We start from the raw sequence: 15,768 nt of genomic DNA, 5'->3' as shown, positions 1-15,768 counted from the left end.
TTTGAGTTGTAGTAGGTTGGTCATAATACCAATACTGTGGTAACGATGCTCACTCTTGTGTTCTCAGCTCAGCACCAGAGCATGGGTCTTATAGCTGGAGCCATCGCTGGGGGAGTGTTGGTGCTGGCCATCTGCATAATCGTGGTAGTTGTTGGGTTGTTCTACTGGAGGAACAAGCACAAGGAAGAGGAAGATGAAATGCCTAATGAGATAAGGTATGATGGATGGGGTGCATCATTGGATTGTCTTCGTTGCCATACAGTTTGCATTGAGTATTATGATATTTATGATCTTGCATGGTCAGCTCAATCATAAGGTTGGGTCTGCACTATTGTGTGCATAAAGGCGACAAGTGTATGGAGAATTTGGCCCATGGGACACTTATATTGGGTCTTCCTAGTTAAGAACCACAATTTGTCTACCAAGCATTGCATATATGATCAAAAGGGAAGATGATCTATGATGAGGTATAAACAAACATATATCTGCTGTTCATATAATTTTCCTTATCTTTCTAGAGAGGACGATCTTCCTCCGAAGTGCGCATTGTCTACCAAAGTCTTTCACCCTGATGCCTCCTCCTCTGAGCATGATACACTAACGTCCACCAACACAAACATCTACAATGGTCACTACTGGAGTAACTCCAAGTCCAATTTCAACACCGGTTCTTACGTCCATTACAACTGCAATGGTTGCCGCCAACCCTCCGCCCGTTCAGTTACAGGTCATCCAAGACCAACATATGCTAATGGTGGACAACCTTCTACAGGTCCTCCAAAGACATTGGTGGTGACGGCTAACACAGCCCCTTCTCCAAAGACTGGAGGTAGAAGCAACGGTACGGTTGGCAGAAAAGCTAAGCCGTCTCAAACCAGGTCTTATGCTGTTAGCCAGGCCACATTGGAGAGGATAGGTGCTGTACCGGTCATGATACCAGCTCAGAGTAGAGCTGGGTCGCTAGTATAGACAGAGCATAAAGTCAGCTTGGGGCAAAGAAGAGTCGTGTTAGCATGTGGGATGAAAGAACATCACGTGTGCTTCTCTGTTCCTTCCTTTCATCCAGGCAATCTACAACTGGAAAAGGCCGGTCCTTTGCTCTTGTGAGAGCAGACATACCCTGAGACAAGGAATAAACAGGGGAAGTGTGGACGGTTTTCTCGAGATTAGAACTCGTCCTTGTAGTGCCAAGCACAGCCCCGGGGCTTCCAACACAGGATAACATATGTGCCTCCCGTACTCTGGTTCAGCTCCTCTCACTCACACAAAGCCCCATTAAAGGCTTTATTTTTGTAGCATTCACCTTGCTTGGAATCCAACTAGTTCTCTTGTTCTTTGAAGACGGTGCTAAGGAGCCCCCCACCCAACTCACCCTTCTGTACCACTCTAAAAATCACCAGCTAAAGAAGTAATCACCCCATCCCACATACCTCCAGCACTTTATTCATACCCACCTCCATGGAAGAACATCCAACAGGTAGATACATTGCAAGAACCTACCATCGCCACTAAATATGACACAGACTTCATCATACCATAAAGATCCCTCAAGATCCTACTGAAAGATTCCTAAGATCAAGATTTTTTTCCCCTCAAATATTTGTTCCTATTTTGAGATTATAGACACTGAACCTGTTTTGCATTCTTTTACTGAATTTAATATATATAAAAAAAAAAATTTTTTTCGTAGTATTTGATTTTTTTAGGGGCTCTGTAGTTATCATTGTATCAAATTTCGAATACTAGGTCATTGTAATGTGTTTGGCAAATGTATCAACTTCTTTTCTTCCCCCAGAAAAACCCATCATTATTATTTTTTTGTTCTTAACGCGTTTATTTTTGAATGGACTTGGTTTGCAGATATTTCTTAAGTTGCAGAACTAGATGTCCTATCATGGTCTTTCAGCTCCGATTGAGACCATGGGTGAACTTTTAGTTCCACCATTTCTCAGGAAGCGTGGGTTGTCCACTTTAGACGAACATGCAGTAGGATGTATGGAAGAATTTTTGAAATTGCTGTAGTCTACAGAAGGTTGATGAGGGAGCTGAACATGCAGTAGGATGTATGGAATAATTTTTGAAATTGCTGTAGTCTACAGAAGGTTGAAGAGGGAGCCGTACAGAGTTTCGGGTGATTTAATGACAAGCAATGGCAAGGAATTAATAAGTGTTTGGTTCAACAAATGCAACACGTTCTAGTGATTGTCCTCCATGAGCACCAATGGGTCAACCAGCCTCCTCGTTGAGTGTTAGCCTTCAAATCCTGTCTTCTCACCCAGTGAAGGGCTGAAGCTTTCATATATCTCTATTATTCAGTGGACGAACACAGAAACAGTTGAATCTCCTTATGCTGCAAATCCAACTAAGTGGCAACGAAAAGGGGGGAAAACGCCAAGTATACCCCAAGTGGACTCTTGATCGAAATACTGGATATCCAGTGTTTATGTGCCTGAAAATTGATGTCTGCAGAGTTACAGTATTATGTACACAAGAGCCAAACTTTATAATGTTCAAATAACTTTATTCACAGGTTACAAGTGTTCTATACCTCTCTCTCTCTCTCTCTATATATATATATATATATTATATAATAGATTTCATATTTTTTCTTTCCAGTCTCAACCAAAATCCTGAATATTTTTGAATTTTTTTCATAGTATCCCATGATCATTAGTTATCTAAAACTGGCCATAAACATGTCTCGACCATACCAAGTGTGCATGTAATTTCAGTGGGCTACTCTATGCTTCTGGGTTGGATAAGTAAAAACTGAACCTAATGGATCCTTATTCTGTTCCCCAGGTGGAGATGTTTATGGGCACTGCCCATAGACATTGAGATCCATGTTAAAAAAAATGAATGTGTATGGCGAGTTTTCAAGTTGAGTATAGGCAACCCGTCACCAGGACATGAACCTTGTTTTGCACTAAGGATGCCAAACTGGTGGTTGCAAATGAGTCCACCAAATGGTCTCCTGATTGCCACTGATGGGTCTGGAAAAAAATATTTACCCCCATATAACCTCTCCCTCCCTGTTAAAGAAAACCTATTCCCATGATGGTTACAGAGTTGATACTCTTGGCCCTAATGCAAGATCTGAAACAAGAACCCCACCTACCATGTGTCATGGTGTTTTCTTACGTGCACTAGTTTTTTGGGTGCAACAGCTTGCTTTGCACCCCCTATAGTTGTTTCTAAAGAATCATTAAGGTTCTGGGGAGCATTTTTTGGGTGCTGGTTTACCCACTAATTCAGCTTTCATGAGTCTATCATAATAAAGGAGATCCATCCTGCTTAAAGGTCTTTTCCACCAATCTCATACACTATCCAAGCTGAGCAGACTGGGTCTAGGATTTCAACGAGTGTATTTTTTCAAAAACGTACTTAGGTCAAATGGAAATCTGATCATGTTCGTTGGATATTAAGTTGTTTTCTATTAATTCCGGTTATAGTCTCATCTGAATGTTGGATTCATGTGTTCTTCACTGTTTCTCCCTCCTTTCCGAATATGATGTCAATTAACCAACTGCTGCATTGTTATAGTAGAGCATTAACTCACCGGCACGGTAATGGGTTTCAGACAGGTTCTGCCTATTCCCTGACATGTCCCTTGACTAATATAGTCTGGATGTTTCAGATGAGTGGGTGAGGGATGGTTGTTCTAATATTTTGGGATAAAAATATCTTCAAAATAATCCATGCATCAATGACTTTTTGATATATCCTCTAAAAACAATATGCATTTTGGCCATATTCGGAATGTCTCTAATACTAGTTCTAATATTACCAGGGGTGCATATGCCTTCATAATGACTTGAATACAAAAACTCTAATATTTACTGCAAAAGCTTTGCGGCATTCGATGTGCCAACCACCTGTTGGGTGGCATGCTTGGCAGCACACTAATGTGGGTATGTATGGCTTGCATGGTAGTAATCTATAAAATGTATGGATACCACAATTTTTATGGGGGTAGGGTAGATCATTTAAAACGATAATTGGGTCAGAGGTTGCACTTGCTCATAGGTCTTTTACCGCTCAGAATTGGCATTTATGGATTTGATAGGTTCCCCTCCTCAAGATTTTTTGAACGGGTGCTGGGCACCTGTTTAACGTGGGTGGTGGTTTGGGGGATGGGCTGTGCTTGAGTGCGTCTTCTGTACACACTCCCAAATGACATTCTGGTTGTTCACTGAGTCTGAGGATACCTAAGCAGTAATCAATCTCGTCCTCCTGCTATGTTTACATTTGCTATGGCAGATAAAAAACTCAAAATCTTAAAACTCAGTTTCCTGCATCCTGCATAATAGTTTGAGATGCCCGGCCTGCCGCATGAAATCCTGTTTCTTGAGTGATGTTGTAAAAAAAAAAAAAGGAAAAAAAAAAAAGAATGTCCAGATTTTTAGATCTTTTTTTCTAATGCATAAAGATGATATGACCAGAAATATTGATACTTTGTATCACTGAAGGCAACTTCATCGTTAGGGGTTGGTGGTACCAGAAGTTGGAATTTACAGTAGAGAAGTAGGAACGTTATTGGGATTACCCATAACTTGGAACCCTTTGTGATGTGACGAATTAAAAATAATTGGGAAGACCAAAATCAACAGAGTCCCATTCATTTCTAAATTTTGTAGCAGGTTGCCCTCCCCGTTGGGTACATAGAGTAAACTAAAGAAATGGACCCTTCCCATGTATTTAGAATGTGATAGAACCGAGAAATTACAGTATGTGCATTCCTTACCTCTATTGACATACGATGGTGGACCAAGCTGGAATGTGGACAGTTGGAACCCTTTCTTGACCCATGTATTACATTAGCGCTTGATCACCACTGTAACTTTTTGAATAACATGATTTCCCAAAAGGTTCTGTGAAATACAGATGTAGCAGAGCTCAACTCAACTGAGAGTCGATACCTACTCAGTGTAATATCATGATAGGTTATCTGTGGTTTTCTGTAGACCTGCAGATATACCCATGTTATAGGATTCCATAGGAGATAGCATGGCCCACAATTTGACACCTTGCATTCATGGCTATGTTTTCCTCAGGTCCCTCCGAACATGGGACACATCTACCCTGGTACAGAGATGGACAGGTTAGTTTTGTTCTAATCAGAGAGTGAAGCCCAACACTAAGAATTTTTTGTGTTTGCGTTTTTGTATTTTTCCTCCCCACTTTCATAGAGTTGTATTCTGTTCTGTCTTATAGAATATGGTCCCCAATGGGGAGGTGGCCACTTTATGCCATCTCTGTGCCCCGAGGCTGCCTTCATGAAACCTGGTGAGAAAAAACAGCAGCATGAAAATGACTAACGATAACCCAAGGTCATTCTCAAACTTTGGGAATGTGGTGAGAATGACCCCAGGTAATCTTAGCCGTTGTGACTTTGCAAAGTTAAATCATAAAAACTACTCCATAGAGAAGTGATCCTAACCCATTTAATCTTGATGCTGATGTGGGTCCAGCTTTTCGACTCCCCAGGATCAACTGTGATCACCAGGGGATGATGCATTTGATCGAATGTCCATATCTGCATGGGCAGCCCAAATCCATCAGAACAAGAGACACTTCTGTAGAGGGACTCCCCTTTGTCATGTCCTCATGAGACAATTCCTTGGTGTTCGAACACTTCACAATGGGAATGACTAAGGTCATTCTCAATCTTTGGGAACAGTGTGAGAATGACCCTGGGGAACCTTAGCTGCCCCATCATAAGAACTGTCCCATGGAGATGATTAACACCCTCCATGAAGATCGAAGTGATTTGATTTTCTCCTGACCCAGTTTCGAGGTTGCAGTGGCTCGAACTGGTAAATTAATTTACTTATCCCATATCCCCAAATATAATTTCTTGGCTCAGCTATCTTAGCGGCTACCAAGTCTGTTCTCAAGTGAAGAGAAGTAGGAATTTGTGCGTACCGCATTTCCCAGGAGTTAGCCCCATTTAGATCCTCAGTGTTGTATAACATATTGTGCTTTTTTATTATATTACCGTGTCCTTTTTTTTGGACTTAACACATAAAGTTCCATAAAGTTCTCCCCCAGAACAGATTGTCCTATAAAGTCGCTCCCTCTCTGCATTTCCTTTTTTTATTGGCGAGGCAGCAGGATCTGTGAAGCATTGCGACTCTCAAACATCAGTGTCCCTGGCTGCAGTACAATGCAGTCGAGGGAACGGTAGACACTAAGACACTGCAGAAACATTAGCACCAGCTGTCGTCACTGAGCAGAGGAGTCTTATACTGAGCAGTTACTGGGATCCACCATGACCTTGCGTCTAATATCACATTTCATTCCGAACGACGTGCCCTCACTTTATGGAAATCACATTGACTTTTTCGTCTGAAATCTAACATTAAACCCTTAAGGACAGGGACAATTTTTCTATTTGCGTTTTCGTTTTTTTATCCCCAACTTCCAAGAACCATAACTTTTTTTAAATTTTCCATTCACGTAGACGTAGGAGGGGTTATTTTTTTGTGGGACAAGTTGTAATTTTTAATGGCACCATTAAAACACAAAACGAAACACAATTCCACTATAGTTTTTAGGATTTTAGTGTTCACTATGTGCAAAAAAAATAACCTGACCATATTCTGTGGGTCGGTACAATTAAAGGGATACCAAATTTATGTAGTTTATATTATGTTTGAACTACTTAAAAAACTTTAAACTACTACTTTGAAACAATTAATAACAAACATAATTTTTATTTTATTTTTCCATCTACAGAGCTGTATGAAGGCTCATTGTTTGCAGGGAAAGCTGTAGTTTTTATTGGTACCATTTTGGGGTACATACCACTTTTTGATCACTTCTCATTCAATTTATTTGGGTGTCCAAAAGTAGCAAATCTATTTTAATTATTTTCTGTTACGGCATCCACCAAACACATGACAAATATTGTTATTATTTATTTAAAGGCTATGGACACCATTTGGGGGCATTTTTAAAAAAAAATTATTGCATTGTACTTATTATGAGCTACAAATACATTTTTTTAATTGGTCTTTATTAAAAATATGGAGTCCTTTTTTCTGTACAAAGCTGAGATGCTCTAGCAGCTGCCTGTGGATTTTCTGTCATCTAGGGAGCAGACAGACTCCTTATCTCTGCTCTCTCTCATTATAGCTCAGTTCTTATCTTACAGATAAGAATGTGGCTTAGATAAGTTTTTATGATCTCTCAGTTTAGAGATAAGGGTTATTATATGAGGGCACAAAGTGAAAGTACCAGTCACACAGCTAGACAAACAGTTAACCTTTTGTAACAGAACAACTCAATATTTTTTAATAAAGGCCAATTGAAAAAAACTATTTTTTGCCAAAGATGAGTAACATGCAATCATAAACAAAAATTAACTCCAAAGGTGTACATAGCCTTTAAGTTTATTTATTATTATATGGTAAGTAAAATTGGGAAGGGGGGATAGAATTTTTAATATTTTTTTAACTTTTTTTTTTCTCTGTAATTTTTATTCCCTTTGAGAACTGCATGTTCAAGAGAACTTGAACATGCAGTTTTCTGATTGCTTGTCAAATATACCACAATAGATTTTCACAGGTTGCCTCCCAGGCTGTAGCTGAGGATTAGCTTTGCAGGCAGCTTGCTGTGACAGCTCAAGGAGTCTTCACAGTGCACTAGGCTGTCATAGAAACTGATTAGAACTCCATGATTTTGCCTACAGGGCTCCAATCGGCCCTCTCCTTCTGACCCTACAGCTGCCGTGATCATTACTGACAGTGGCATCTGTGGGGTAAAATGGCTGGGATCGGAGTTGTCTCCGATCCCAGTCACTGCCGTTGGTTGTCTGCTCTATTATACAACTGGCACCAGCCATATATGGAGTGAGCTCACTCCATTCTTCTCCTTAATGCTCATGATGTACGTGTACAGTATGTCATGGTGGGTTATGGCATTGAAGAGCGTGAAAATTGTTTAAAACATTTTTTATTACTTGCTGTATTTTAATTATCCATTTTGCTTACATGGCATTAGGGCATCTAAACATCTAAGTACCTCCCCAAATTTACCTTCACAATGGGCTATACCTATTAAAAGCACAGCAAGAGGACAGAGCCAGTAAATCTAAGAGACAAGCTGTGTCTTTAGAAGAGCTGTAAGACTCCACGATATTGTTTATCTCATATTAAAGAGAGAAAAAAAAACTTGCCTAAAAATCCAAACATCCATGGCCCCTTATGCAATATTTTGGCCAAATTCTTACCACCCAAAAGACCATGGTTCTCTATGTTGGTCACCCTGCCAAATATCTTTAGTAAGGTCCATCAGTTTCCTTCTATATACTCTGCCTCCTACCTTAATGTTGCCCTAGGCAGCCATCTAATCCACCTACACTTCATCTCGGACCTGTTTATACCCCACATCCCTAGTACAGGAGGTCAAGGGGTATTATTTGGCCTCTTCCAGTCTTACTCAAGATGTATACATCCAGCTAAAAGAATGTGCCAAATGGTCCACGTGACAACTGAACATTTGGGTAGTTTCTCCAAATGTAACTAGACACAGAATCTGCACGACCGACCATTATTGGTCAAAAATTTCAGTTCGAAAGCAGACTTTTCTTAATTTTCCAATCACGTAGCAAATATCTGTTTATATGTGATGTTCCCGGTTTGGAACGTTTGTCGGATTGGAGGTAAACCTACACACTTATGGCTGTCTGTAGCCCCTCTTTTTCGTTGCAGACATTATTTCCTGAGTGGGATCTTGCACAAAATGTCTACGTTCTAAGTAAACCTCCCACCCTCTTTCTATTTCTTCTAACCAATGTGTGGTCCTCAAGGAGGTCTGGTGCCTAGAGAAGGTGATGGTTTCCTTCGTGTTACAAAGTATCTTTTTTTTTCAAAAAATGTTCGAAAATTCATCTTTCAACTGTTTTCTGAATATTTTCGATGAGCCAAATTGGGGGGGGGGGGGGGGGGGGCTCAAAGTCTGGGTCTCTGTCATGAAGCTGTGAAATGCATTTTTACATTGTAAGGCACGGTATCCATATAGCGGTTGTGACATAGACTGACATATTTGGCTACCCTTTTGGGGGAAGGTTTGCCACAACTAGGATCTGATCTAAAAGGGAACCTAACGGGTCCAGACCCAGCTATGCAGAAAAAGACTAAGATAACAAATCCCCCTTGTCCTAACCGTTATAGAGGAACCCGGCTTCATAGGGCTCAATGGAATCTAGCACCACTAACCATCTGCTGTCCACTACTTAAAGATCCTTATCTCAGAATGTAGCAGATTTATTCGGGATTGTTCCCATCTGGTTATGGGATGGTATTGGCTTATAAAATACTGTAGACGCATGAGACCTACAAATCAGGGAGCTTCATCATGTGTTATGAGCATGTAAACACCTTGGAAGAAGCGGAAACATTTTGTATATTTTGTAAAAAAAATAAAAATAAATGAAAATAGAAAAATTTTAAGAAATATACTAACGGAAAATAATTTCTTGGACTCTCGTGTTTTTAGTTCTGTATTATAACAGTTGATAAATATTCGTAATCAAATGACGAATCCGTGTTTATTTTCTTGATCTGCTAGGCTGTGCTGCCACCTGCTGGATGATAAGAAAATTGCAAAACATTTTTAAAAAATTCGAAGCAAAACTAGAATTTCATATCTGAATGTGGGGGAAACTATGTGTTGTTTGGGGGCGTGATTTAGATGTGAAGACATAGTAATACAGAAACAGGAACCATGTTCCATTGGGTAGGGTCAGTGATGTTGGGGGGAAATTTGGGGTTTATTGCTGATTAAAGTGTCAATAACATCCTTAATGATCATCTATGTTCTACAGGGTACACTATAGACATACATTATACGGTACTTTCTAAATATCACTTAAAAAAGTAGAAAGTCAAATGTTAAATCCTGTGTGCAACAAAAAGAAAATTCTTAAATCCGCACTTCCTGGAGTTCCTTGAGTCATGCCATTTTGAAATACCCTCTTGGTAGACCAAGTGTGTGAGACCCTTGGTTACTACCATCTTAATGCTAAAGAAATGTTCTATATACAAAAAAAGTGTCCCTCTTTCATCCGTTTGGCCCTTAGACTTGAAAAAAAAACCGGCAAAAAGATGATAACAACTATTATTACACATCATAGGCTTAGATACACTTCCACCAGTACCTTGTTCCTGGATGTTATTTGATAACCACTGCTATGATGACTGAAACCAGTACTGTACATACTAGCAGAAGGACCCAGCTTCGCACGGGTATATTTCATTTATTTTCATATAATTTAAGGTTTATGTATGTCATTAAAAGATATCCTTAACAGTGTCATCCACAGCGCCCTGCCCCTTTAAAGCCGACCTGGCTGAGTTGTTATGGAAACCTGGTGTAAAACTGTGTCTATGTGGAGACTAAGGACCTGGGAGATTCTATTGGCTGATAAGGGACATGTGACCGTGTGTATGGCAGTTAGGATATGAAGAGAAAGACCTGCAAGCTTCTATTGGCTAATGTAGGTCATGTGACGTGCCATATTTGCATTTTTTTGGGAATAGCTCAGGAACGGTACGTGCTAGAGAGCTGAGACCCCCACAAGATTTCTTTCCAGGTAGCAAGAGATGTGTATACTGAGTTTCGGTGAAATCGATGGTTGGGTTTTTCAGTGATCGCGGAACATACATAATACATACATACGTCCTTCTTTATATATAGAGATATAGTATAACTCTAAATGAGACTACCACACCAATACAGCATATCACCATCACATGTAGAGTAAATATCACTATACCAAAACCAATATTATCAATACCACCACATAGTGACCATATCGTTGTATCATGTTGAACAGAATATTATTAAATACAATACTGCCCACTATGCAAGACTATAACTAAAATAATACTGCTCCTATGTACAAGACTATTACTGTCAATATACTGCTTCTTCATACAAGAATATATCTATTATAATACTTCTCCTATGTACAAGAATCTAACTACATTAATACTTATCCTATGTACAAGAATATAACTACTATAATACTACCTCCTATGTACAAAAATATAACTACTATAATACTGCTCCTATGTACAAAAATATAACTACCATAATACTGCTCCTGTGTACAAGAATATAACTACTATAATACTGCCTCCTGTGTACAAGAATATAACTACTATAATACTGCTCCTATGTACAAGAATATAACTACTATAATACTGCCTCCTATGTACAAGAATATAACTACTATAATACTGCTCCTATGTACAAGAATATAACTACTATAATACTGCTCCTATGTACAAGAATATAACTACTATAATACTGCCCCTATGTACAAGAATATAACTACTATAATACTGCCTCCTATGTACAAGAATATAACTACTATAATACTGCTCCTATGTACAAGAATATAACTACTATAATACTGCTCCTATGTACAAGAATATAACTACTATAATACTGCTCCTATGTACAAGAATATAACTACTATAATACTGCTCCTATGTACAAGAATATAACTACTATAATACTGCTCCTATGTACAAGAATATAACTACTATAATACTGCTCCTATGTGCAAGAAAATAACTACTATAATACTGCTCCTATGTACAAGAATATAACTACTATAATACTGCCTCCTATGTACAAGAATATAACTGCTATAATACTGCCTCCTATGTACAAGAATATAACTACTATAATACTGCTCCTATGTACAAGAATATAACTACTATAATACTGCTCCTATGTACAAGAATATAACTACTATAATACTGCTCCTATGTACAAGAATATAACTACTATAATACTGCTCCTATGTACAAGAATATAACTACTATAATACTGCCTCCTATGTACAAGAATATAACTACTATAATACTGCTCCTATGTACAAGAATATAACTACTATAATACTGCTCCTATGTACAGGAATATAACTACTATAATACTGCCTCCTATGTACAAGAATATAACTACTATAATACTGCTCCTATGTACAAGAATATAACTACTATAATACTGCCTCCGATGTACAAGAATATAACTACTATAATACTGCTCCTATGTACAAGAATATAACTACTATAATACTGCTACTATGTACAAGACTATAACTACTATAATACTGCCTCCTATGTACAAGAATATAACTACTATAATACTGCTCTTATGTACAAGAATTTACCTACTATTATATTACTATGTATAAATATATCAGGGGTCAGTACAGAGATCTCTCCCATCATCTATTTATCCCCAGGACTGTGACTGTGACGAGGGGACATCCTCTGCGTCTGGAGGAAAGAAGGTTTGTACACAAACATAGAAGAGGATTCTTTACGGTAAGAGCAGTGAGACTATGGAGCTCTCTGCCTGAGGAGGTGGTGATGGTGAGTACAATAAAGGAATTCAAGAGGGGCCTGGATGTATTTCTGGAGTGTAATAATATTACAGGTTATAGCTACTAGAGAGGGGTCGCTGATCCAGGGAGTTATTCTGATGCCTGATCTGAGTCGGGAAGGAATTTTTTATTCCCCTAAAGTGAAGAAAATTGGCTTCTACCTCACAGGGTTTTTTTGCCTTCCTCTGGATCAACTTGCAGGATGACAGGCCGAACTGGATGGACAAATGTCTTTTTTCGGCCTTATGTACTATGTTACTATGTTACTATAATACTGCTCCTATGTACAAGAATATAACTACTATAATACTGCTCCTCTGTACAAGAAGATAACTACTATAATGCTGCCTCCTATGTACAAGAATATAACTACTGTAATACAGCTCTTATGTACAAGAATATAACTACTATAATACTGCTCCCATATACAAGAATATAACTACTATAATACTGTTCATATGTACAAAAATATACCTACTATAATACTGCCTCCTATGTACAAAAATATAACTACTATAATACTGCTCCTATATACAAGAATATAACTACTATAATACTGCTCGTATGTTCAAGAATATAACTACTATAATACTGCTCGTATGTTCAAGAATATAACTACTATAATACTGACTCCTATGTACAAGAATATAACTACTATAATACTGTCTCCTATGTACAAGAATATAACTACTATAATACTGCTCCTATGTACAAGAATATAACTACTATAATACTACTCCTATGTACAAAAATATAACTACTATAATACTGCCTTCTATGAACTAGAATATATCTACTATAATACTGCTCCTATGTACAAGAATATAACTACTATAATACTGCTCCTATGTTCAAGAATATAACTACTATAATACTGCTCCTATGTTCAAGAATATAACTACTATAATACTGCTCCTATGTACAAGAATATAACTACTATAATACTGCCTTCTATGAACTAGAATATATCTACTATAATACGGCCTCCTATGTACAAGAATATAACTACTATAATACTACCTCCTATGTACAAGAATATACCTACTATAATACTGCTCCTATGTACAATAATATAACTACTATAATACTGCCTTCTATGAACTAGAATATATCTACTATAATACGGCCTCCTATGTACAAGAATATAACTACTATAATACTGCCTCCTATGTACAATAATATAACTACTATAATACTGCCCCTATGTACAAGAATATAACTACTATAATACTGCTTCTATGTACAAGAATATAACTACTATAATACTGCTCCTATGTTCAAGAATATAACTACTATAATACTGTTCCTATGTTCAAGAATATAACTACTATAACACTGCTCCTATGTAGAAGAATTTAACTATTATAATACTGCTCCTATATACAAGATTATAACTACTATAATACTGCTCTTATGTACAAGAATATAACTACTATAATACTGCTCCTATGTTCAAGAATATAATTACTATAATACTGCTCCTATGTACAAGAATATACCTACTATAATACTTCTCCTATGCATGGGCTTAGGGATAGCCATAGCAGCCATAGCAATGGCTATGGGGCCCTACGCCACTTGGGGCTCGGGCCGCCGGCTGAGGATTTTTAAAAAAAAATTCATGCGGCGTAGCTACAGGGGTCGCAGACCCCTCCAGGACAGACAGAGAAAGCGCTATCTGCAGGGCCTGCAGGCTGTGAGCGGTGCGACAGGGGGCGGCCGGAGGCAGAGAGGCGTACCTGCAGTGAGGAGAGGCAGTGGTCCCGCTCCCAGTCTGTGCGGCAGTCCTACTGGCCGGAAGTCGAGGAGGCGGAATGTACAGCGAAGCTGCTGGGCCTGGCAGCGCTGCTGAAATGTGGGCGCGCAGACGTTCAAGTGGTTCTGAGGTGAGGGCTCACTGACTCTGGGACTGGTAAAACTTACTCTGGAGTCCTGGACCATTATATCTGGGGAGGAGGGGGGAGCAGGACCCTGGAGGTCTGGACCAGTACATTTAAGGAGAAGGGGGAGCAGGAGCCTGGAGGTCTGGTCTGGACCATTATATAGGGGGAAACAGGACACTGGAGGTCTGGACCATTATATCTGGGGAGGATGGGGAGTGGGATCCCCGAGCTCCGGACTATTATATCTGGGGAGGAGGGGGAGCAGGACCCTGGAGGTCTGGACCAATTTATTGAGGGGGGAGCCGCAGTATCTCCAAGGTCTGGACCATTATATTGAGGGGGAGCAGGACTCTGGAGGTCTGGACCATTATATCTGGAGGAGGGGGGAGCAGGACTCTGGAGGTCTGGACCATTATATCTGGGGAGGAGGGGGGATCAGGACCCTGGAGGTCATGACTATTATATTTAAGGAGAAGGGGGGAGCAGGACCCTGGAGGTCTGGACCAATATATTTAAGAAGGGGAAAGAAGGACCCTGGAGGTCTGGACCATTATATTTAAGGAGAAGGGTGGAGCAGGACCCTGGAGGTCTGGATCATTGTATTTAAGAAGGGGAAAGAAGGACCCTGGAGGTCTGGACCATTATATTTAAGGAGAAGGAGGGAGCAGGACCCTGGAGGTCTGGACCATTCTATTTAGGGGGGAGCAGGACCCTGGAGGTCTGAACCATTCTTTTTAGGGGGCAGCAGGACTCTGGAGGTCTGGACCATTATATTTAGGGAGGAGGGGGAAGCAGGACCCTGGAGGTCTGGACCATTATATAGGGAGGAGGGGGGAGCAGGACACTGGAGGTCTGGACCATTAAATTTAGGGAAGAGGGGGGAGCAGGACCCTGGAGGTCTGGACCATTATATATGGGGAGTAGGGGGAAGCAGGATCCTGGAGGTCTGTTCCATTATATATGGAGATTAGCGGGAAGCAGGAACCTGGAGGTCTGGACCATTATATAGGCAGGAGGGGAGAGCAGGACACTTGATGTCTGGACCATTATATCTGGGGACTGGCGGTGGGAGATTTAGGATGGGGGTGGGAGGTCTACGAGGGTTGTGGGGATGTTGGGGTGGGAGGTTCTGGAGGGATGTTTGGGTGAGAGCTCTAGAAGGGGTGGGAGGTCTGAGAGGTATGTGGGGGTGGGAAATCCGAAAGGGGGGGCCCATAAAAAAATTGCTATGGGGCCCAGTTATTTCTAGCTATGCCCCTGCTCCTATGTACAAGAATATAACTACTATAATGCTGCCTCCTATGTACAAGAATATAACTACTATAATACTGCTCCTATGTACAAGAATATAACTACTATAATACTGCTCCTATGTACAAGAATATAACTACTATAATACTGCTCCTATGTACAAGAATATAACTACTATAATACTGCCTCCTATGTACAAGAGTATAACAACTATAATACTGCCTCCTATGT

At 39.7% G+C, this 15,768-nt stretch overlaps 1 protein-coding gene across 1 annotated transcript in view; it reads left to right on the top strand.

Annotated features, from left to right (window-relative positions):
- The window catches only part of IGSF11 (immunoglobulin superfamily member 11), a 242,843-nt gene extending 240,355 nt beyond the window's left edge, over positions 1–2,488 (top strand). The window contains exons 6-7 of the mRNA XM_040422905.1: positions 68–215; positions 519–2,488. Of these exons, the coding sequence (XP_040278839.1) occupies positions 68–215; positions 519–969 (599 nt within the window). The 3' untranslated portion in view covers positions 970–2,488. The remainder of the gene's footprint in view (positions 1–67; positions 216–518) is intronic.
- The last annotated feature ends 13,280 nt before the right edge of the window (positions 2,489–15,768 follow it).

The sequence above is a fragment of the Bufo bufo genome, chromosome 3, assembly GCF_905171765.1.
Source record: "Bufo bufo chromosome 3, aBufBuf1.1, whole genome shotgun sequence".
Taxonomy (NCBI): Eukaryota; Metazoa; Chordata; class Amphibia; order Anura; family Bufonidae; genus Bufo; species Bufo bufo.
Note: the sequence above shows the minus strand (reverse complement) of the source record. Positions and strands in the feature narration are given on the sequence as shown.